At 46.6% G+C, this 24,738-nt stretch overlaps 1 protein-coding gene across 1 annotated transcript in view; it reads left to right on the forward strand.

The window, feature by feature from the left end:
* Positions 1 to 24,738, forward strand: part of Abtb2 (ankyrin repeat and BTB domain containing 2) — a 157,638-nt gene that overhangs the window by 100,174 nt on the left and 32,726 nt on the right. The window contains exons 2-3 of the mRNA XM_090347897.1: positions 14,305 to 14,451; positions 21,514 to 21,727. Of these exons, the coding sequence (XP_090204023.1) occupies positions 14,305 to 14,451; positions 21,514 to 21,727 (361 nt within the window). The remainder of the gene's footprint in view (positions 1 to 14,304; positions 14,452 to 21,513; positions 21,728 to 24,738) is intronic.

Genomic DNA, 24,738 nt, shown 5'->3' on the forward strand with positions numbered 1-24,738 from the left:
GTGATTCTCTAAATGTCTGCAAGAGCAAAAGAACAGTTCATATCTTCTGCTATTTCAGAACACATTTTTTTTGCATATCCCATTAATAGACTGTTCCTAATGACCTCTTCCTTCACAGGAAAAACTCATTCCATTCTGATTCTTGCCACCACCCATTTCCCCCACCCTGCTACCACCACCACCACCCCTACCTCCCACTTTTACCTCAGTCTTTTAAAAAAATTTTTTTTCATTTTCACTCTTTCTCTCCCAACAAGCACCAAGGACTTCCTCCTACCAGGCATTTTCCCTCTCTCCCTTGTAGAGCTGTTCCCAGCCCTCTAGGGATAATCTGCCTACTAGGGCCAGACCCCAGTCCACAGCTCTCTCCATTTAGGGCTTTGCCTCTTGGATAGCCTGTTTCCAGGGAGCAAAGAGTGCATACACACACACACACACACACACACACACACACACACACACACACACCTTTCTTCTCTTCCTTATCTCTTTACCTGGGGCACAAAGAGTGTCCAATTAGCTGAAGCCACCTTCTGTGGCTAATGAATGCCAGTAGCTGAACCCAGCAGCCCAGATCAGGAAAAGCACTGCAAAATGGCAATTAGTGATGGATTGTGGTGGCTGCCTGCTAGGAATGGCATCAACAGAACCCCTGCTTTGTGGCTTAGAAACAGAGGGCTCCTTACCCAGCATCCTGGATGACTCTGATAGGCAAATCCTCTTAGGAAGGTGAGACCACAGACGCTGGTTCCTTTTGATCTTCCCCCTTTCCAGTCCTCCCTCCTATGGGGCTCTTGGACAAAGGCTAATTCATTAAGTACGTGGGATGTACCACTTAGCTTCTCCTGATGGTGACTGATTTGTTGAGCTCTTGCTCAGTAACAAGTATTGGGTTAGGCTTTGTGTAACTTAAACATAATCACTTGAGGATTGTGGGGAGATAGCTGCTTGGTGGCATTCAGCTATGTCCAGAAGGTATTTTTTGAGCATCTACTACATGCCTGATAGTGTTTAGGCCATCTTTAGCATTTGCAGATATTGAACATATAGGCAATTAAACATAGTGATCCTGCATAAGTGCTTCCAGGAGAACTAAAAGGGCACCATTCCATGGCAGGATAGGGTTCGCCAGAGTCTCTGAAGCTAGCAAAAGCAGAACCATTGCCCTATTGAAATGTAGGAGGTCTTCAGCAGTTATCCACCCAGATATTCAGAAAAACACTGTCCAGTAGCTATGCATTGTGTTCAGGAAAAGATTCTACATGGAACACCGTGCTTGAGTTCTGTGAGGGACGGGGCTGCATGCAGCTGGCACTGCCTTATTCTCACAACTCTCTAGAGAATTGCATCTCTCTTCTGCAGGGTAGAGCCAGCTTCACCAAGGTATGGTGGCCACTCTTGCTGTCAGTGAAAGTAAATGCAGAATTTCCCCCATTGGGGAAGCCCTGGGTCATTTACAGTGACTCTGAGGTTTCAGTTCTGGTTTCTGCTCTCAGAAAGCCAGGGAAGGGAGACTCTTAACAGTTCTTGCTTATCAGCCTTGATAGAGTTTTAGCTTGAGATAGGAGCCTCCTCCTTTCCCTCTGCTTCATTGAGTCAGCAGTCAGCTGACCCTGTCAAGGTGTCTACAAATAGCTTCTCAGGCATGATCTCACCGGAAGCCCATCTGAGTGAGTCATGGACTGCTTGAGAATGCCTTCTCTGGCAACCTCTGCCTCAGCTGCCCCCACCCTGACAGCACAGGAGACAGGAGCAGGGAAAGTCCCTGACTAAGCCACAGCAGAAGACTGAAGAAACTAAGGAAAGAGTTTCCGGGTGTGTACAGGATTTTGGGGGGGATGAAAATAAGAGGAACAGGTCTGGAAGAAACACTCTAAGCCATTTGTTAAATCAGCTTTAGGCACTCACCATGATAGGTCCCCGTGGCCCCTACCTAAGAGGAAGGGGAATTAGAACCAAGCAAGTCAGGCAAGGCAGCCCACTGATGCTCTAGGGAATGGCTGTCACCACTCTGGGATGGTGAGGTGACCACCCTCACCATCACCAACTTACCCCAACCCCCTATGTCAGGTACCATTTTGAGCCCATCCTATATTCCAGGCACTGCCATGGCTCTCATGTACCCCGTACCTTTAGAGACCTGACTGGCTCTGATTTACTCTTGAAAGGCTAAAGACATATCCAAAGACTGGGAAAGAAATTCACTCAACATTCAAAATCTAGCATTCAAAACTTAAGATTTCTTCACTGACCTGTGCTGGTCCTTAATGTGGCTTCTGACCTATGAGCTTTGAAATGGGAGGTGTTCACTGGATGATGGACTGTGATTCCCAGGTTCACCTGCTCGGCTGCTCTGCTTTGCATTCTGGGATCAAGAGGATCATTGCAAAATGTGTGTGTGTCCCTGAATACATGTTGAAAGTATCTGTGTTCCTACAGGCTCTTTGTGGGATTCTAGAGAGAATTCACACACACACCTCCTCCCTGGCTGGCAGGGATATCCAACCAGAGACCCTGCCTTTGGGCACTGGACATAAACTCATGTGGAAAAGCAGAAATGACATGAACAGTAGACCTGAGACAAGTGACAGTAAACTTCAAAGATATTTACTGAGTGAAACAAAACTTAAGATCACATCAATAAAAAATATAGAAAAACTTCATGTTTGTCTTAGTGATGGCAATCTGGGTGGTTTTTATTTTGTACTTTGCACCTGACTGTATTTTCTGCCATAACCATGCATTAATCTTATAAAGATAGTTCAGTGTGATACTACCAAAAGAGCTTCATCTTTTCTGGTCACCTTAATCTTATGGACTGATTTAACTGTCTTGTTAAATGTGCTTTCCTTTTATGTTCCCATCTTTTATGGTGAAACTTCCCTTGAGGAAAACCATTGTACCCTAAAGTCATTGCCAATTTTGTGGCAAAAAAAACCCAAGCAACATTCTTTTCTGTGTGTGTGTGTGTGTGTGTGTGTGTGTGTGTGTGTGTGTGTGTGTGTGTGTGTGTGTGCGCCCACACACACGCGCAAGCATGGCCACACACAACAGTACTGGGGTTTGAACTGGGGGCCTTATCCTCACTTAGAGTTTCATCATTTGAAGAGAATGGGTTCAAGATTGGGGAAGGAGACAAAAAAGACCTCTGTCTTGCCTAGCCATTACCAGTGATTATTTTGAAGCAGAACAAGTCAAATAAATAAACTAAAACTTGCACTTACTGGAATGTTACCAATCTCTAAGGCCATAGCATCTGAGCAGCACAGGTGTTTGCTTTTCAAGCAGCTCCTTTCTTCCTTCAATGTCTCCCTTCTTTCCTCTTTCCCATGTCCTTCCTTTTTCTTTTTTTTTTTTTGCCAGTCCTGGGGCTTGAACTCAGCCTGGGCACTGTCCTTGGGTTTTGCTCAAGGCTAACACTCTGTCACTTGAGCCACAGCACCACTTCCGGCTTTTTTTGTGTATGTGGCATCAAGGACTCAAACCCAGGGATTCATGCATGCTAGGTGAACACTCTACCACTAGGCTACACTCCCAATCCCTTCCTGTATTCTTTCTAAAAGAAAAGCATAGATGAACTAGGGTAGGTTCTGATTTGCAAACCCTGCACAGAGTCAGAGCTGTGCTTTACAGCTAGCAACATCAGCCATAACTGGTGGGCCTTGCAACTGAGCACTTCAGCAGTCTGCTCTCTAGGGCCCTCTTTGGCTCTAGACAGGGGCTGGGGTGGAATGCCAGACAGTCATTTCTCTCTTTCTCTTCTGTGTGAAGTTCATGCTGGAGCTGGCAGCAGTTTGTCCTGAGATAGCCCCCAATGGGTATGTGGCTGAAGAAACTACAGAGGTGGATACCTTTCTCTTCCTCCTTTCTCTCTATAATTCCATCTGAAGCTGAAGCCATTATTCTGGTATGCTTTATTATTGAGAATAGCTCAATAATAGCTTGATTTTTACTGACATTTAAAAAGGCTAAGATAAGTCCACGCTCCTTGAAGGCTCTCTCCGACTTAGGAAGTACCTGCCATGTTCTTGAAGCTGAACTAAAAAGGAAGGACTAAGATAAAAATATAGTTTCTGCCTTCTATAAGGCAGAAATTGTTATTTGACAATAAGATAAACAGGGTGGCTGTGTGATTTGGGATGTGCTGGCTGGTCTCATTTGAGCAATGAGACTAACCTTAGGAGGCCACTAGGAACTGCAGGGCACAGATGCAAGAGCCCAGGCCCCCACTGTATAGGTAGAAGGTAGCAGACTGCACAGTAAGGGAGATGATGAGAAATGTCAGCGCATGAGGAGCTGAGGTGAAAGGCTGAGCAGGAGAACGAGAGGCAGGTTCCCTCTATCCACTGTCCTGAAAGCAGGTGGCTGATAGAAGAGCTCCCACCGCACCACACCCAGTTGCCTGGCCCCGTGCCAACCCCACATCAGCTGGGAGGCCCCGGGAAGAGGGGCTCTGGCTGCATCACTCTTTCCACTGGGCCCTCACAGTGTTGGTGGGCAGATCACACGCCAGCCTCATAAACTCACCCTCTGCCTGTCCATGTGACGTTTATAGCCCCACGGGGAGCTGCCTTTTTAATGAGCCTAATTTGAGACTGTAAGTAGGAGTTTGTAAAACAAACAGCGAGGGGCTTTGGGCCAAAGCCTAGAGTTGAAGATTAAGTATTCTCACAGCTCCCATGGGGCTCCCATGTCCAGAGCAATGGGGACAAAAAGGGTCCTCAGGGAAGGCCTTCCCCTCCAGGAGGGCTGGCCTTCAGACATGGCAAGAAACAGGAATCCTTAGGAGCAGGGCTATGGCAGGGCACTGGCATCTCACGTCTATAATCCTAGCTGTAGCTACTCAGGAGGGTAAGATGTGAGAATAGTGGTTCGAAATCCAGCCTTGGCAGGAAAGTCTGTGAGATTCTTACCTCAAATAAACAGCCAAAAAGCTGGAAGTGGAGCTGTGGCTCAGGTAGTAGAGTGCCAGCCTTCAGTGAAAAAGCTAAGGGAGAGCACCGTGGCCCTGAGTTCAAGCCCCATTACTGATGCACACACACACACACACACACACACACACACACACACACACACACACACACACACGCGCGCGCGCATGCGCACACTATTCTGGACTAAATTGTGCACCCACTGAAGTTCCTATGTTGCTATCCAGGGTCTCAGAATCTGATCATATTTAGAAATGGGACCTATAAAGAGTCAATTCATATAATATAGTCATGAGGTTGCATTCTAATCTAAAATGATGAGTGGTCTTCAAGAAGGGATGAGAACACAGGCATGCTCAGAAAGAGGCAACTTGAAGACCAGCCCCCTGTAAGCTCAGAAAGGCGATAAGAGAAGTGAGCAGTGAGAAGCTACTTTGGTTGTCTAAGTCACCCAGACTATGATACTTTGTTTCCAAAGCTCTGGCACACTCACAGACCCACTAGGAGTTTTGGGTTGGTTTGGTTTTCCTTGTAGCTCAAGTCCAGGGACAGACAGTTCGTGTTGTTCTGTTAGTTGCTTCCCTGTACCTTCTGCTCTGCACAGGCAGCATATTGGCTGTGGTCCTGCTCTGAAATCTCTTTCTGCATCTATTGCTTTTATCTCACCCTGCATGCTGCACCTTCTGGGAAAGCACTCCAGCTCTTGCAGCACAGGGTCCAACTCTTGGTGGTAAATGGCTGCTGCTGTACCTTCTTCAGTCAGTGTGTCCCAGTCACGCCAGTAAAAACAGCGAAAGGCCTGCCAGCAAACCAACCCCATTGCTTTTGAAGAGGCAAAGGAATATCTTCCAAAGCCCTGAATTCTTGAACTGCTTGGCCTTGACTGCTATATGCGGTTGCTAGGGAGAGGTTGGGAAAGAAGCTCTGGGAGTATCACACACCCATTTGGAGGCAAAGCGGGTGTCTATGAGCCAAGATGGAGAAGGAGTGGCACTGGAAAGATCCCTGAGAGGTGTGGCACAGTTGCAAGGCCCAGTGGCAGTTCTCTTACATGTTTCCAGGAAAAGGTGGCCCTTCTGGATCCTGGGAGTGACACAGAGAAGTCGGGGCGGAATGTGCCTGTCAGGGGTGAGTGTTCTAGGGGACCTCCTGTGAATAACGGAGCATCCTTCCTTCCTTCTACCCTCACTTGCTTTGTACTCTGCTCAGCCATGCAAACGACCACAGACGGCTTCTCACAAAGTCTGTGAAGTCTGTAGAGCCTGAGCCATCCTGGTATTTTGCCACAGTTGCAGATGATGACAACCCATAAGTCTTCAACTCTTCTTAGGCTTCTCATGGCCTGTTTACCGGGCTTCCTCTGTTGCTTCTCATGGGGACATTTGAATTGCTTGTCTTTAAGGTTTTCTTTTCATCTAGAGCAGAAACTCAGGTCCTGCCACTGATGAACAGGCATATGATGAGTATTTGCGTAAATGGGTAAGTGACAAATGTTGACGACAATGTTGACCGCAAGATATAGAGAAGCCACATTTTGAGAGGTCGATACATGTCAAAGCAATAGAGTGCCTGCCTAGGAAGTGTGAGGCCTGTAGTTCAAAACCACAGTCGCCTGAGAGAGGTGAAGTAGCAAGTCCAGAGTCACACAGCAAATAAGTAGTAACATTGGGTTTTGAACCTTCCTGCCTATGACCCATGCTCTTAAACTATCTGAGGAGTCTACAGCCTGAGTTTGGAAGCACACTTCAGTGCACTACATTTCTGATGGATGCACTCATGTTTTATTAATCACTCCCTTGGCCCTTTGCCCTAGACCTTGTGAAAATTGCATTAAAAAAAATAACCCCCAAGGAATGACTTCATGTTAGTTATGGATACCTGGTCATTTTCATCCCTCTCTCCAGTGTGAACTGATGCCATGAGGCCTCAAACCCCGGCTGGCAGTGCCACGCATAGCAGGCAGCCTCTCAGGACTGTGATGGAATGATGCCCCCTACTCCTGCCTGAGACCTCAGCCTAGAGCAGTCAATCCTGCTTGAATGGAAACCACTCCTTGTTCTCAGATGCCAGAATTTTGCACCCTGCACAGATACCGCATGGCTGCAGAATGATCACATAGGCACAGAGCAGCAGGGACACAGCCAAGTCTGTGTGTCAGCAAGATGCCCTGGAGGGCCTGCTGGATATTCAGTCCCTAAGTCACCCCATCTGGGAGCAGGGCTGAGACAAACCTTATCTCTAACTTCCATGAGTCATACTCCTAGTCAAAAGGGTGGGGAGCCAACCAGGCATTATGACTCCTACCTGTAATCCTAGCTGCTCAGGAGGCTGATCTGTAGTTCTTAGTTCTAAGCCAGCCCAGCCAGGAAAATCCATGAGATTCTTATCTCCAATTAACTACTTTAAAAAACCCAGAAATGGAGCTATGGCTCAAGTGGTAGAGTGCTAGCTTGGAGCAAAAAAAAAAAAAGAGTTCAGGGCTAGCACCCAAAAATAGAAGAAAAAAAAGTGGGAAGAAAAAGAAAAGTGGTTGTAAACACTACTCTGGCCCAGCATAGAGAGAACTAGCCTTACCTGGGTGGCTGTCCTAACCCCCTTCTTTCATCCCCATTCTTCGGTTCTCCATAATCTTTGTGTGTACATATCTTACTCACTTGATTGATTGATTGATTTAGTGCCAGTGCTGGGACTTGAACTCAGGGCCTCTCACCCTTACTTGGCTTTATGTTCAAGTTTAATCCTCTACCACCGGAGCTACATCTCATCATTTAATTGTAAAGAAGAGTCTCACAGACTTTTCATCTCATGGTACTCATGATCAGCTATGATCCTCATAGCTCAGATTCCTGAGTAGCTAGGATTACAGGCATGAGCCCCCAATGCCTAGTTCATTTTTGTTTGTTTTCAATCCATTTCTCTATTTTGCAGTGCTGGGGATGGAGCCCACAGCTCATGCCTGCTGGGCAAGCGCTGTACCAGCCAGCTCCCTCCCCAGCTCTGCATGTGTCTTTTGGCTGTATTGCCTTTGTACAAAAGTTGACCCCCTATCATCCTTGGGTGACAGGAATGAGTGTGTTCACCTACTGCAGGGTGAGGACAGCATATAACAAAGGACTGTGGCCATGGGGTGAGTTTTGCTTTCCAAGACATGTACTTCCAGGGTCGTTCGAGTTCTTGGTGTGTTACATCAATCCTTCGGAGAGAGGCCACCCAGAATCTCTTAAAAACGTATTCAAAATAACATAGGATCTTTTTCCACAGGAAAAAGCCCTACAGTTCAGAGGTTGCTTTTTCTGTCCCACACTGCCCTATGTTGTGACTATTTGCTAAGTTTCCAGGGTTTACATTTAGGTTTAATTTCCTGAATGTGGTCTACAATGTTACTCTGGCTTTTTTTTTACTTTCTTGCCCAAAGAGGAAACTACAGTGAACAGATTATATTTTTATTGAGGTTTTGCTCACACACACACACACACACACACACACACACACACATTAACCAGCAGTCTTAAGATCTTGACCAGTTTGTTTCTTCACCTTCTGTAGCTATCTCTAAGTCCACTAAAGAGCTAACATTACCTTAATGAAAGGAATTTCCCAAATGCTAAGGAGCCAGTGCAGTTGCCAGGGTTGACTGCCCTATCTTGAAATGGCCCCTCTCTGTTACTCCCAGCCCATACCCTATCTGAAGGAAGTGGAGGAGCCAGCTGTTAGAGGAGGGGGAGAGGGTAGGCCCACCACTAATTCCCCCCGCAGAGACCCAAGGAAGACAAAGCCTACCCACCCTTCAGGATAAAATTTTCCTTTTGCCGCAGTGTCTTAGGAAAAAATATCTTAGGACCCATATCTTAGGACAGGCTAGAAATTGGTGTGGGCACCCAGGTCAGACATGCTGAATCAATCCCACCTCAACCATTTCATTTCATTTTACTTTTTTATTTTGCCAGTACCAGGGTTGTTTGAACTGAGGGCCTTATGCTCACAAGAGCTTGCTTGCTAGGATGGCATTCTATCACCTGAGCCATGCCTCTAACACTGCTCTTTACTGGTTAGTTGGAGAGAAGGTTAATTGGAGAGAAGGCTGGCTTCAAACCAACATCCTCCACATCTCACCCTCCTGAGTGGTGAGGATTACGGGTGTGAGCCACCAATGGCCAGCTCACCACTGCCATTTTCTATCTGTGGACTTAGCCAAAGGATCTGGCTTTCTTTTCTTTTCTTTCTTTCTTTTTTAAATTGTTATTATAAAGGTTATATAGAGGAGTTACAGTTATAAAAGTCAGGTAAAGAACCTGGCTTTCTGAACCTGTATCTTTCACAGGCCAGTGGGGGCACTATAATAGTGTTTTACTGCTCCAGTGTTCGTAGGGTTCAAATGCTTATGTAGTAACTACATCATATGACAGCACAGCTCCTTTTTATTGGCTCATAGTTAATAATTGCTTTCTGGACTCAGTGTAGATACCACTCCACATCCATGTGGACATAAGTACACACACACACACACACACACACACACACACACACACACACACAGAGTCTGCCAGAATTCTTTCCTCACTTGAACTCTTGAGCATCACAGTCCAGTGGTCCCACGTTGAGATGATAGGTTTGCCCAGGAACCAGATGTGATTTGGAATACTTCTAGTGAGTCCCTTTTTTTCATGGGTGCCTGGCTCGTCTTTGGGCACATTTCACCCAACTTCCAGGATTCTCTCTTTATTACCTTCATCTTCCTCTTTGTTTCCCACACCCAATGCCCCCCAACGTCTGTGTTTCGAATGTCAGGACAAATCCCACTTGGCAAAGCTTTTGCAGAATCTACTGTCCTCACCCCTCACGTGGGACTCTGAAAGATATCCACGTTCAACCTTTCTGTACTTTGTTTTGGAATGACTCACACACACCAACTGGGCACTCCACACATTGTATATAAAGTTCCAGATCAGAGAGTGGAAACTCTTAAAAAATGAAAGGGTTGGATTCTGTGGGCTACTTGGAAGCTACACTGGGGCAATGTGATTTCTCCTTTGAGGTGCTTATGGGCTGAACTCCATCTGTGCCCACAGCTCCTATGAAAACTAGTAGAAGAGGCCCTGTGCCAATGTGTTCCTTGCAAGACAGTAAAATAATAATAATAATAATCTTCTGCATGCCAGTCTTCATTTCAAAGGAGCAGAACAGGCATCAACCTCAGCTGCCCTGGCAAATGAGCATCCTTGAGACCAGTAATGGCCAGTAGGTCTTGTTTGGGGATGGGAGAGAGAGTTTGGGGCAGGGACCTGCAAGATGCTTGAGTCCACTGAAATCACTTGCCTCAGTTAGAACATTTACCACTCTGAGGAGTGCTCAGGTGATGAGTTTGAAAAAGTAAAAGCCTTGATGGATTTTCTTTTGTCGGTTATGGGGCTTGAACCCTGGACTTCAGCGTTGTCCCTGAGCTCTTCAGCTCAAGACTACCACCCTACCCCTTGAGCCACAGCACCACTTCCAGTTTTCTAGTAGTTAATTGTAGATAAGTCTTTCGGTCTTTAGTGCCTGGGCTGGCTTTGAACCACAGTCCTCAGATCTCAGCCTTCTGAGTAGCTAGGATGAGCCACCATGCCCAACTGAGATTTTTTTTTTTAATGAATGCTAAAAACACTGAACAACACACCAGATGTGGTGGTTCATACCTGTAATCTCTGCACTTGGCAGGGAAGAGAGAAAATGGTGGCAAAAAGATCAGGAAGAAGATTTTAAGGCCAGCCTGAACTAGATTGCAAGACCCTATGTTAAGAAAAAGAAAAGCAAAAGCTAAGAAAAGCTATAAACTATAAACTTGTGCAGAATGTATCTCTTTTTTTAATATTTAAAAGTTGTGTGTGTGTGTGTGTGTGTGTGTGTGCATGTGTGTTGGGAAGGTCGTTTGTCTCTGAGGAAAATTAAGACACAGGGACCAGCAGGTCTACTTTTGGGTCCACATCGTGGTGGAGTCCACGGGTCAGTGAGAGGCTAGAACAATGCTGGAAAGGACTTGAGACACCCTCAAATTGTGCCAGTGCCTTCACAGAGAGCAGATGAAATCACCATTGATTCTCTGCCACTGAAAGTTGCTTTGTCAACCCAGTGTGCTGTCCTTATGTTCCTCACATGGCACCACCTAGGAGGGGGCTATCAAGAAGGCCAGGTGACCAGGTTTCTTATCCCCATTTCCCACCTAACTCAGTGGTGCCCCCTTTGGGCAGTCATGGAAAAGCACTTTGGCAGAAAAGCACCTTGTCCCCACCCCCACACCAGGGCCCGTGGAACACAGCCTAGAGAAGCAAAGATCCAGTGTGCCAGGCTGCTTAACATCATTACCAAGACTCCTCCTCTGTAATGATGGCTCAGGTCTCCTGTTGGGCAACTGGATAGTCATAGTGCTGTGCTCAAAGAGAGATCTATGAAAGAGGAGGAGAGAGGAGAAGGAGGAGGAGGAGGAGAAGGAGGAGGAGGAGGCTTGGAGAATCAAGATAATGAGTCCTGAGATTTAAGGGTTGAGCAATCCAAAGGAGAGATTATGACTCCATATAGAGGGAGACATGTAGAAGCTTCCACGTTATAGGAGTGAGGCGCTGAGCCAGCACAAGAGGAAGGCTGAGGATGGCTCGATCACCGAGGGGCTTCATGTTTAGTAATTCACATCGTAATAAAAAGACCTGATGTACCTTGGTGTCCTCTGTAACTCGCAGAGGTCTGCAGGGATGGATGGGGGCCGTCCTAGCTAATGCTGACAGAGGGGAAGCATTCCGTACGCTCAGTTTCCTAGTAGGACTGAGATGATCTATTTCTTCTAAAGATTTTACTAAATGCAAGGCTATATATGTTATTTTCTTCTTTTATGGGGTATTCCTCTTTCTGGGAAGAAAAACCTTGCTCTAGGCTCATGTGGAACTATAAAATAGATTTTTTTAATCTACTGAATAGAGTGCCACTGGCTTATGCCTATATCCAAGCTAGTCAGAAAGCTGGGACCTAAGGATCACAGTTCAATGCCAGCCTGGGCAGGAAAGCGCATGAGACTTTTATCTCCAATATATAACCAACAAAACCAAAAGTGGAGATGTGTCTTAGGTGGTAGAGTTCTAGCCTTGAGTGAAAAGGGTAAGAGCATCACCAAGGCCCTGAGTTCAAACCCCGCGACTGGCACACACATACCTCTTAAAAGCCAAAGGTCCTACACCAAAGCTGTTATGTTATCTATTTCTGTTATTAATAATAGGTGCATAACTACTTTTGCCACAGTATTGAGTGAAAGGCCCTTTGGGTGGTGATGACTGGGAAAATGGGCTATTATTAATGGAGCTGCCAGCTCATGTTACCAGATCTATTGACATAATATTTCTCTCTGGGAATCCTTTGACAAATCAGCTGAATGTCCAATTCCCTTGCCCAAAGTGCTGCACATTCGATCCACATGTCTCCAGTGTTGTTTTTGGGGATGAGGAGGGGAGAGAGGAGGAAGAGCCAGGCTGTGCACAGACTCCCACAGCTGCTTGCGCTGCCTGTGGACTGAGGCGTGTAGTTGGTAGCTTTCTTCTTTGTTGTATGTGTCTTAGTGCTCAGAGCAAGTTCTTCGTAGAGTGTTTGGTTACTCAGCTGTCAGGGCGAATTTATGCTTTAGAAAATGGGGCTTTGGTAGGAGAGATGCCACCACACACTTTTGTTCTTCCTGTAGCAGAAACAAAACTTTGAAGACTGACTATGATACAGAACTTAGCAGCATCAGTGCTGGTCTGATGAGAAGGCTAAGAGAAGGGGCAGAGCAGCAGGTCTTAGCCACTATAGCACAAGGATGCTAGGAAGCCAGGCTTGGGCAAGAGCAAACCTAACCAGCCCTAAACCTGAAGGATAGTCAGGGAAGACATGGGGTCTGGACTGGAAAAATGCTGCAAGTCCCTTTGCTCTCAACAGAGAACCTCTGAGCTCAGCAAGAGGTGTCTGACACTCTGGTCCTAGTGTTGTATTCTAGCTCCCTTTCTAGAGCTATCCCCACCCCAATTGGCATCTCATCTCCTCTACCTAACTAAGCAGGGTGTTCATGCTGTCCCCCTGTCAGCCTCTCAACATTGAAACCAGAGCCTTAGTGCCAGTCTCCAGAGTAGCACAGAACAGGAATAACAGCAGCCACACTTCATAGAGGACCAACTCCCAGCCACATGCTGGTGCTGATGTTCAAACAATAGTCTAGTGACTCAGCCCCTCCTTCTGGCAGCCCCTGGAGCTGCGGAGGGGGGGAGGGTGGAGAAGTTTAATATCTCTAGTTAAAGATGATGAACTGAGTTGCACAGAGTGGCTGCCCAGAATCAACCTACTTATCACATTCCAGCATTGGAGTTCTGACCCCAGGCCACTACCCCAGGACCTTGTCCTGTCTACTTAGTGATACCACCTATTATAGCTGCTGTCCCTGTCAACACTTCACTGGGTACTGTCGGGATTATAACCCAGGTTTGGCCACACCCCAGAGGCTCTCAAGAAATTTTAGATTGTTTCCCCAAAGTGACTAATTCCATTCCTGTGAGAATTTTTTCCTGAAAAGTAAATAGATAAAGTTGGATGGAACGTGGGGGAGTTAGACAAAGAAGAGAAACAGCAGTTACCAAGCACTGGGAACCCCTGCCTGGGACCCTAGCCATGGTGAGAGCCACTGGGGCCACGTGCTCTTACCACACCGTGTGTCCTCTGAAAGCAGCCTGAGTTTGCTTTTCTGGTCTTGCTAAGAAGCCACACCATGAGGTGGAGAGATTGGAGAGATTTACAGCCTGTCTTCCCCTGGGCTGGATTCTGACAGCTCTGCTCTCAGCTGTTGAAGCGCTAATGAAAAATGCTAATTGGACTTTGCCAGGAGCTGGCCACATCCCTTTCTTGGAGTAGTGAGGAAGACAGTGTCCCTTTCCCAACAGTGGCCCTACCCCTCTTCCCCAGCCCCTTCTGGGCTTGAAGAAGAAAGGGAGAGCATAGGGAAGTAAGAAGACTCCGTGAGTGGACCTGGCCTTTGGGTGGATTTGATGGTCACTGAGCTCTGACCATGGAACCCTCCTGGGTTCCATGGAAACAAAGCTACTCCACCTGTCACTCCAGGACACTGACAGAGCACAGTCAGGCATGGCACACATAATCAGTAGGTTGCCTAAGTAGGCTAGTTCCCAAGGGAGGATCGTCTCCACATGGCTACAACCCCAGCCACAGTGGGGGCCCCTTTCCCTCTGGCCCAGAGTAAGAAGTCCAATATTCTTGAGTCTCACTGGGGTCTGCCTCATGACTCTGCTGTAGCAGAAGGGTGGGGGCAAACTCTGCCCACCGCTGCCCCCACGGTGAGTGTGACCTCTCTGCCTTGCTCTCCCCACAGGTGTCCTCTCTCTGCCTGCCTACTTCAGTCCCTACAATGGCGGGTCCCTGGGCCACGATGAGCGTGCGGATGCCTATGCTCAGCTGGAGCTGCGGACCCTGGAGCAGTCTCTCCTGGCCACATGTGTGGGCAGCATCTCAGAACTGAGTAAGTGTCACCTCCATATCCAGAATGCAAGACATGGCCAGCACACGGACATAGTCACACATTAATCTGATTTCCAGTTTTTTTTTATTTCAATTCATTTTTTATTTTAAAAGATGTTATTATCATTGACTTTTTTACATATTTCTTTTTTTAAAATTTTTTATTGTAATTAATAAAAGGGTTACATGATATTTGCCAAATAGAAGGTGCATTAATTCACATACATTGATACCCTTTCACATGTCTTGGTACCCTTTACCCTCCCCCCCACACCCCTCACCCGTCTTGGTTTTCCCCCCTTCCCTATCAGATTTCAAATAACCGAATACAAAATCCAGCTAGCAGCCCTGTATCATGTCTCCTCCCCTTCTGGCAGTGATAGATGGGTAAGAGGAAAGCTGCAATAAGGTGGGAATCATGCTGCCCTCACCGCCACAGAGATTGTACAGTGGGCCCATTTCACATCATCAGATGGCCCAAAGAGCTCAGAATTCTCAACAGTTGCTCCTTCTCGAACCTTACCGTGGGGGTGCAGGGGGAAGAAACCACGGCAAAAAATTCCACACCAAGTGTTCCCTCCCTTCATTCCAATCACTTATGAAATCAAACTTTACATTCTGGCTCCTGCGTCTCCCTTGCTTTCTGGAATTGGTGCCATAGATGAGGGGAGGGGTGCACTCTTAGCGAGGGTCACAGCACCTCATATCGTGACCAAGGGAGGTTCACTCTGCTCCAGCTTTCCTCATCTGTGAGTCTTTGTAGTTTTGTGCAATCTGTACAGTGAGTTTGATAAGCCACTCAGTTCCTTGCAGATGCAACTTCTTCCTTCTATTCTTTTCTACCCTCCCAAGACAGGAAACAAAGGTGCCTGTTTCAAGGTCACAGAGACTTCCTGTTCCCTGTCTCTAGACAGCAGATGGACAAAGCTGAGGGCTGCCTGAGTCTCCTGCCCCCCAATGGCCCTGTACAGAGGAAGTGGGCTCCAGTGTGTGGCTTAATCTCTTTTCTCACAAATGCCTCCTGGCTAGTGGGCTATCTTGGGGCCAGTTCATGTTTTCTGGGAGCCCTCTCCTGAGTACAGTGAGAGCCCTTGGGGTTCCATTCATTGGAGAGCACCTTTATGTTATTTTGCTATTGAATTTCAGGGGAGCACTTAGTGTGCTCGAGGCATGGAGAAGCACCTACTCTATATCCCCCTCACTCCGCAGAATGTACCTTAGAGGCTTAGAGAGAGAAAGGAATTCATTCTCCCAGCTCAACATGGACAACAAAGAGAGCAAGACTCACTTCTTTTTTTATTGTTATTATTTTATTTTATTTTTTATTGTCATGGTAAGGTATAGAAGGGTTACAATTACATTCGCCAGATAGTAGGTGCATTACTTCTCACACATTGTTACCCCTTCTTGTGTTTTTGTCCCCATTTCCTTCTCCCTACCCCTCCCAATCATCTTGTTTTCCCCCTTCCCTTTCCTATTTCAAATAAACAAATAAATATAAATATAAGTTAAGGACTCCTTGATGGCTCTGCTATTGGGAGCTTCCTAGATGCGACCAGCAGCCAGACTCAGCTTCTCAGGGCCTGTGGTGATCAAGATTGAACTCTGATCCTTTACCATTGTTCCCATGGCAATCCAAGCCATTCTTTCCATATTGCTTAAAACTACCTCAAGTTTGCCTCTTTACCTCTCCCCCATGTTAGCAACCCTGCCCGTGTCCAGTACATTTAAAACATAATGTCACTATGCCACTCATCTGCTCAAGTCTGTGCTCTCCGCTAATGGCTTCCCAGTACATGCAGCAAAACACCACTTCCTCTCTGGGGTTGGAGACCTGATGTGTAATCTAGCTTCATAGCCTACCACTCTTCTCTTACTGATTTTGTGTGTGTGTGTGTGTGTGTGTGTGTGTGTGTGTATGTGTGTGTGTGGGTGTATGTAGGGGTGGGGGGGGAAGAGAGGGTCAGTCATAGGGTTTGAACTCTGGGCCCAGGTGCTGTCCCTGAACACTTTTGCTCAAGGCCAGTGCTTTGAGCCACAGTATCACTTCTGATTTGCTGGTGGTGAATTGGGGATAAGAGTTTCAGGAACTTTCCTGCCCAGGCTGACTCTGAACTGTGATCCTCAGATCTCAAACTCCTGAGTAGCTAGGATTACAGGCCTGAGCCACCAGCACCTGACTTATTTTTACTTTACTTTTATTTTATTTTATTGTTGATACTGATGCTTGAACTGAGGTCCTGTGCTGACTCTAAGCATGCACTCTATCTACTTCCAGTTTCAGACTCTTCTTAATAGCAGTATTCCAGCCATTAGGCCTTCTTTCTATCCAACTGCCTTTCTACCTCTGAGTTTTTGTAGCAGATATTCTCTCTGTCTAACATACTTTTTCACCACTACCCAAACACATTAACCCTTACTCTTTCAAGTTTTCATCCAAATGACCCTATATCCAACAGGCCTTTTCAAAACCCTTCGTTCTTCTGTCTTCTCTCCATGGTGTTGGCATGACCACCCCTTGAAAGATACTTACTTGTAAGTAGATTGATTACCCCTCTGTCCTCTGACTAGAGCAATGGCTTCACAGAGACAGAATCTTGATCGAGTTTATTCACTATTTTGTCCCCAGGGCATAAAACAGCCCCTGTCACAGTACATAGAACAGCATATAGCGCTTACTTCGTGTACACAAATCTGTGTGCATATGCTTATGTGCACATGTGCGCATTAGAAGGAATGAGTTTTCTATCCTGCCCAGGATACGTCACCTGAAACTCACCCAAGCTTGGACTCCTACTGGTCCAGCCACTCATCAGGATCCAGAGAAGAAATGTCTCCCAGGATTCTTTCCAGGCAATAGAACAAGCTCTGTCACACCTCAGGCTGCCCTCCCCTCCCCTGAAACCAGAGGTTTAGCTAACCCGCTGTGGAGGAGGGAGGAGACAGAGGCGGAGGCAGGTATTGTAATTTTTCTCCGAGACTAAAGAACTTAATGAGGCTAGTGATACTTGGCACTGGGCGCCTTAGACCTAAACATTTACCCTAGGTTTTACATGCCATAGCTCTTTGCACCCCGCCAAGACCAGCCTGCCCAGTAGGTTAACCAGTTTCATGAGGAGCAAAGATCCCTGTATTTTTCTCTGTCTCTCTGTACCCATGAAAACTTTAAAGAGAAGGAATAAGAAACAAACAAAACAAAACATCTCTTTCTAAAGGCAGCCAGATGTGAGGGGCCTTGTTTGGAAGACAGTGCTACATTCCTGACTCTTGCCTGCTGTTTTTATTTGATGGCTCATAATGAGGGTTGGACAGACCAGAGTGAAACCTGCAAACGCCTCTAATCAAGTCTTTCATGGTTAACAAGGAGTGAGGGCTTGTTTTTTTTCCATGCCTGGTGGGTGTTTCTGGGCATCAGACCAAGGTTTCATTGAGCATGGGATCAATTGATTCTCAGGTATAAGAAAATTCCAGAGGCTCTGGGCACCCATCTATGCTGAACCAAGAACTGGGCCCTGCCGTAGCAAGGCTTCACTAACTAGCTTTGTTTCAGGGCCAAGACTCTGTCACAAATAGAACAAAATAGTAAAAATATATGTAAAATATAATCAATGGAAAAAAGAACATATAAACTGCAAGCTCAACTTTGTTTGCTTGGGGTTTGAACTCAGGGCCTCACATTTGTTGGGCAAGCCCTCTACCACCTTCTGAGTTTTGGTTTGTTTGTTTATTTTCAGATTGGCTCTTATGGTCTGTTTTCATTTAATTTTTTTATTTAATTATTATAAAGGTGATATACAAAAGGGTTACAGTTATATAAGTCAGGCAAAGAATACGTTTCTTTTTGGACAATGTTACCCCTTCCCTCTGGTTACCTTTTTTTTTTTTTAAGTGAATATTTTGTTTTCTTTTTAAATTTTCTTTCTTTCTTTTTTTTTTTTTGTCATGGGCTTGAACTCTGAGCCTGGGCACTGTCCCTGAGCTCTTCAGCTCAAGGCTAGCACTCTACCACTTTGCTTCACAGCACCACTTCCTTTTTTTAAATTTTTAATTGTTATTATAAAAGGTGATGTACAGAGGGGATACAGTTACATTAGTCAAAAGTACAATCTCTTTTTGAACAATGTCACCCCATCCTTCGCTCTCTGTGTTTTTCCCTTCTATCTCCATCACAGTTATATAGTTCATTTTAGACATAGTGTCTAGTGAGTGCCACAGCTGCAATTGTTTTTATCCTTTGTCCTTCCATTTCTATGGGGTCTCATGTTTTTTACTTAGACTATCCTGTAACTGTCATCCTCCTACTTCTACCAAGTAGCCAGAATCATAGGTGTGTTACCACCTCTCCTGGCTTATTTTTTAAACAGGTCTGGCTAACTTTTGCCTAAGTAAAAAGTCCTGTATATCTGCATCTCAGGTGTCTGGGATTACTGACTTACATGCACCACCATGCCTGGTACAACCTCAATGTTTTCTTTTTTTTTAATTTAATTTATTTATTTATTGCCAGTCCTGGGGCATGAATTCAGGACCTGAGCACTGTCCTTGGGCTATCTCAAGGCTAGAGCTCTACCACTTGAGCCACAGCACCACTTTTAGCTTTTTCTGTGTATGTGATACCGAGTCTTTATGCATGATACCTGGGTCTTTATGCATGCTAGGCAAGCACTCTACCCCTAGGCCAAACTCCCAGCCCAACATTCTTTCTTTTTATCATAAATGGGTTCCAGAGCAGTGTAAGCTTTTAGACAAGTTTGGTCTAAGTATTTCACAGGAATGTATCTTTTTGGTCATGAAGAAAAGCTTTTGGTGGCAGGACTAGACTAGGTCTAAAAGAAGCCAGCATTTCTTCACCTTTCTGCTCCTGGCTTTCTATTCTTCTTTGATTCTCTTGCCTATGTTCTGCCTGGAAATGTGCTGCCAACGGGTTCTTCACCAATAACAATAAAACAACAATAAAAATAATTAATGATAATAACTTCTACCTTATTGAGGCCTTTGGAATGATATTTCAACAAGCTGTCTTTGATGCTATCTCAGGCCCTTTAATTTCTCCTCCTTTGGGTCCTTCCTGCAGTCCCGCCAAATGTTGTGACATTCAGAGCTGGAGCAACAGGAGCCAGGTTTCAGCTTCCTGCCACCCAGCTTGGCTATGAGAGTAGCTGTGGGAGGCAGGACAGCCTGCCTGCCAGTTTCTGCTGCCCAGGAGCCTGAGGGCAAGGCTGGGATGTGTCATGTTTCAGGACCCAGACTCCTTCTGTCCTGAGAAATGTGGGCAGTGTGTGACTGGAGGCCATAGTCCTGGAATGGCTGCTCAACATGAGTGTAAGAAAGAGGAGAAATTAGAGAGTGTTACTAACACTAGGCTTACAGTCAATTGCCACAGGTTTTCACGCTGGGCCAAACATGGTGTTACATGGCCTTATGTTTATTTTTCTTTCAGTCTTTAAAATTGGTAGAGTGAGTACTATTATTTCTGTTTTACAGATGAGGAAACTGAGGCTCCAGAAATTACATTAGAGAACACAGGTTGGAAGTAGCAGAACTCTGCTCTGAAGCCCCACATGCATTGGAATCCATGCTCTGATTCAATTTCCTGACACTTTTCAAACTTGACTGGACATAAAAATCACAGAGAAACTTTTTTATGTCCGGTCAAATTTGAAAATCACAGAGAAACTTTTTACAAACTGTAGATGTCAAAGTGCTGCCCCCACCGCTTCCCTCCTACCCACCCCAAAAAGTAATGAAATCAGTCTCTGGGCAGGAACTGGTGTCAGGAACTCTGTCTCTTTACCCTAGAGTTGACCACCAGACTAGAGGATCCAGGAAAGTTGACCCACAGGGGAGGATCCCCAAGTTCTCAGACCTGGAGAGAAGGCAGAGGCGCCGCTTGTCCTAGGGCCGAGGTGCCTGCAGGTGCCCGGAGCTGCTTCCACCCATCCTGTCTCAGCATTGTGGCCTCACACAATGATGGGACGTTTCCTGTCCCAGGTTGGTGGGATATTGAAAAGACGTAGAAACACAACACAGGATGTGGGGACGGAGGACCCCACAGACTCCAAGAGGGCAGGATGCAGCCTGTATCACAGTGCAGTTCATGGGCTTTGAAGTAAACAAGAGCGGATTCAAATCAAGATGGAGGTATTCGTCCCCTACACTATCTGTACAACCATGGTTCAGCCACACCTCTGTGTGCACTGCAGTTTCTCCACACCAGAAGGACGCAGGGTTTCAGGGAAGGTTTTTTTCATCAGCTAAACCTTCATTCCTCTATCTAAAAGTACGAGTAAGTCCTGGCCAGGTGTTGGTGGCTGCTGCTTGTAATCTTAACTACTGAGGAAACTGAGATCTGAGGTTGTGGTTTGAAGCCAGCCCTAGGAGCCAAATCTGAGATTCTTATTTTCAATTAACCAGCATAAAGCCAGAAGTGAAGGTGTGGCTCAAGTTAGTAGGGCCTTAGCCATGGGTGACAAAACTAAGTGAGAGTTGCATGGCCCTGAGTTCAGGCACTAGGGGAGAAAAAAAAAAAGAGGAGTGGGAGAGATTATTCTTAACTTTCTCACATTATAATTAAGCCATATTTCTCAGGAACTGTATCATATTGCTCACAGTGAATACTCAGTAAGTAGGGGTGGCCCTCACTTCGGTGATAGGGGTAGAAGAGCCCTGTCTACTGTAGTCTAGGGCTTGACACAGGACAGTGCAGGGGAGAATTGCCACAGAGCCTGGCTGGTTCCCATGGTCAAAGAACTGGGGAAAGGCCCCTGGGGTGGGGGGATGAGTGGGGATGTTGAAAAAGAAACCACATTAGCATAAGTTGTGGAGGAAACCAGCCCTGCCAAGGGTTTAATTCAGCTGTTAAGGCAAGACTGGAAATGAAAGGGAAACCAAATTGCTATTGTGTATGGAGATGACAGTTTCCACCTCCACCCCTTTAACTCTGGGGTAAATAGTAATTACACACAGAAAAGGAGCCAGTTCTCCTTGGCCACCAGCAGACCTGGGAGAATCTGAGCTGTGGACTCAGACTCTGTCTTTGATTTTTCTCCCCCTCCCACTCCAGGTGACCTGGTCTCCAGAGCTATGCACCACATGCAAGGGCGCCATCCACTGTGTCCAGGCACCAGCCCTGCCCGCCAGGCCCGCCAGCCACCACAGCCCATCACCTGGTCCCCAGATGCTCTCCACACCCTCTACTACTTCCTGCGCTGTCCACAGATGGAGTCCATGGAGAACCCCAACTTGGATCCCCCAAGAATGACCCTGAACAATGAACGGTAAGGATCCTTACACAAATCACCTAGTAGGGCATGTTCGCAAATGGTCATTGCCCGATTAACTGATGACTGACCAACAGAACGAGAACAACCTAGAAGCAGACCTGTGATGAGGTGGCCTGCAAGCTCAGACAGATTAAGTTTTTATATATATATATATATATATATAACCTGGCAGGTATAATGTGGAGTTACCAGGGCTTGGAAGTGATTATGAGAATCCACTGAGCTAATGCTTTAAGGAAAAGCATGGGTGGTCACTGAGCATTTGTCAGTGGCAACTGTCACCTTTTTGGATACTGCGGCCACCAGTGATGTCACTGTGGTCATGGCCACTTTGGCCTCATCTTCTTACTCTAAAGAACACAGGACCCTGGCATGTTTGTGATGTGCACCAAGTTAGAGCTTGAATGGCCCCGGATCCACGCGTGCTGGCCTTCTCTAGAGAATTGCTAAGAACAAATGCACATGTCACAATCTGTCCAAGACTGACCCAGTGAGGACGGTACACATGAGGATGTAGGAGCCTGTCCCAGGTGGTATCCTCAGAAATACCAAATCTGTCCCCCAAACAGCGCAGGTGCTGGCATGAGTCTCACCTGAAGGCTACCGTGGCCTCTCGGGCAGGCTTTTGTCTGTGAACTCAAAAGCTATGTGCTCTGGGGGTCCAGGAAGTAGGAAAGACCCATATTTGGCTTACAAGGCCCTGTCTGAGCATTTCACCAGCCAGCAGGGCCCTGGAGAAGGAGGAAACACATCAGGAGGAACATGATCTGAGACTTTGCTGCCCATTTTCTTTGGGGATGGCAGCAGCCCACTCCAGAGCCCAGGCCCCCTTTTCCAGGGCCTTGGAGGGCACAGAGCACATGGGACCTCCCATACCTGTTCCTTACAGATAGGTGGCTCCAAAGCCAGGTGACCTGGACACAAAAAGCTGTGACAGTTACCATCCTTGTGACCTTCACGTGGGGTTCCAAGCCTCCCTCGCTTGGAAATATGGCAGCAGACACAAAGCAAGTGGAAACATTACAGGAAGGCAGCCACAGCTCACAAAATACCAGTTGTGTGCTGGACCCTGTGTTGAGCACTTCACGGGTATCTGCTCATTCCAGGCACACCCTTCTGGGTAAGAGCCCTGCTGATAGATGGGCAAGTGGAGGCACAGAGAGACTCAGTAACTAGTCACATAGGCAGTTAGCCCCATAACCACTTTTCAACACAATCTGTCACTGGGAGAAATAAAGCAATAAGAAAGAAAGCCATGCATGTGCACACACTTATGTGGTCGCAATGTTGACCATTACCCATCACTGTCACTACCAATGTGACGTGGTATGACCACGTCACGTTATTTTATTCCTCTCGAGGCTGGAGGGTGAATGCAAGCTGAGAAGGACACATGGGCCTGACCCAGAAGCAAGAAGACTTGCAAATGGGACCCTAGCCATTGGGAAAGCTGCCTGCAATGGGAGGTAGAGTTGGAGCTTGAGCCTGCTGGTTTTCCTTTATGGAGAAAGTGGTGTGGTTTCTGGAGTTGGCTGGGAAAGGAGAAAAGGGCAAGGCAGACAACTCAGAGGGACGAGTGGAGTGGAGGAGACCAGCACTGTTTTGGAATCTGCCCAGTGTTGGTCCAGACCTAAGCACTCAAGCAAAGGTGGCAGAGGGCCCACTGTCCTGGGCTGTGCTGCTTGACCCCAGGCTGTAACATGGCACTGGGCCTCTGTCTTGGCATTTGGCTGGAGAAGGCAGGGGGCCCAGGTGTTGGTTCTGTGCCCTCAACATCTGGTTTCTCTGGCCAGACTTCCTTATCTCCATGTGGTTGCTGCAGCTGAGTCTAAATGGCCACATACACATGTGTTTGTGTTTAGATACCTAATTATCCAGAAACCACAGTATCTACAGCACAAGTCTACTGGTAGCAAAGGTATTTTTCCATGAATCATTTCAAATGACTATTCGATTCATAGGGAATTAGAACCACCATTGGGGATGGGGGGGGGAATCTAATTTTTTCTCATTTTAAAATGATCTAAAAATACCTGAATGAGAAAGCAGCCCAATTTCTGTCTGACGGCCTGGCACGTAGGTGCTGAAGCTAGGAGTTCCTCAAACTCAGATTATTCAGGCCATGGAAAGTGGGACTAGGCACCATGCCCTTTAGGTTGTTACCCCAATGCTCTCACCAGAGGTTTGGGGAGAACTTTCCCTCCTGGTACGAAAGTAAACTGGAGAGCTGGGTGGTGTGTAGCGTGCCTGTAATCAGAGATCAGAAGGATCCTAGTTTGAGACTGGGCCCAAAGTTAGGAGAGATCCACATTCCAGGCATGGTGGTTCTTCTCTGTCATTCCATGGGAATGGCCATAGATAGGAAGGAAGATTACACTATGTGACCAGCCCTGGGGGGGAAAAAATAGTGTGAGGTCCTATGTTCAAAATAGCTAAAGCAGAGCTGGGGGTGCAGTGTAAGACCCATGAGAGAGGCACTAGGTTCAGTCCCAATTTCCTAAAATGTAAAATAGGAAAAAGGGGGTTGGGAGAGAAGTACAGTTTTCCAGAGTCTCAGGGTGACAGAGCTTTGCTTTTGTGAGCTTGGACCCTACTCCGTACCTGCTTCATTTCCTTGAAGTGCCTTCCTCCATCCAACCTTAGAACATGAGACCCTGACTCCACCCTACCCAAACTGCACAGGGCCCATGATTACAGGTGTGATGCAGGTGTCTGGGCCAAAGACTTTCTAACTAATGGTTGCCTAGATTTGTTTGTGATCAGGCAACATCCCCTGTGTAACTGTGTGGGTCAGTCAGGGAGCCAGGTTTGGCAGCCCAGCATCTCTCACAGTGCTTTTCCAATGTGCTTTTGTATCTCTGCTTTGGAGACACATACTCTGACTTGCAGCAAGGGTCTGTGAGTGGCCCTATCCCTGCTAATAAAGGGCGGGGGGCTGCCATCATCTCTTGTGTGTGAAGCACATTGTGATGTCCCAGCTATATTGCTTGCTGTGTTCTATTACG

The sequence above is a fragment of the Megascapheus bottae genome, chromosome 16 (genome assembly GCF_031878675.1).
Source record: "Megascapheus bottae isolate mThoBot1 chromosome 16, mThoBot2.hap1, whole genome shotgun sequence".
NCBI classification, from domain to species: Eukaryota; Metazoa; Chordata; class Mammalia; order Rodentia; family Geomyidae; genus Megascapheus; species Megascapheus bottae.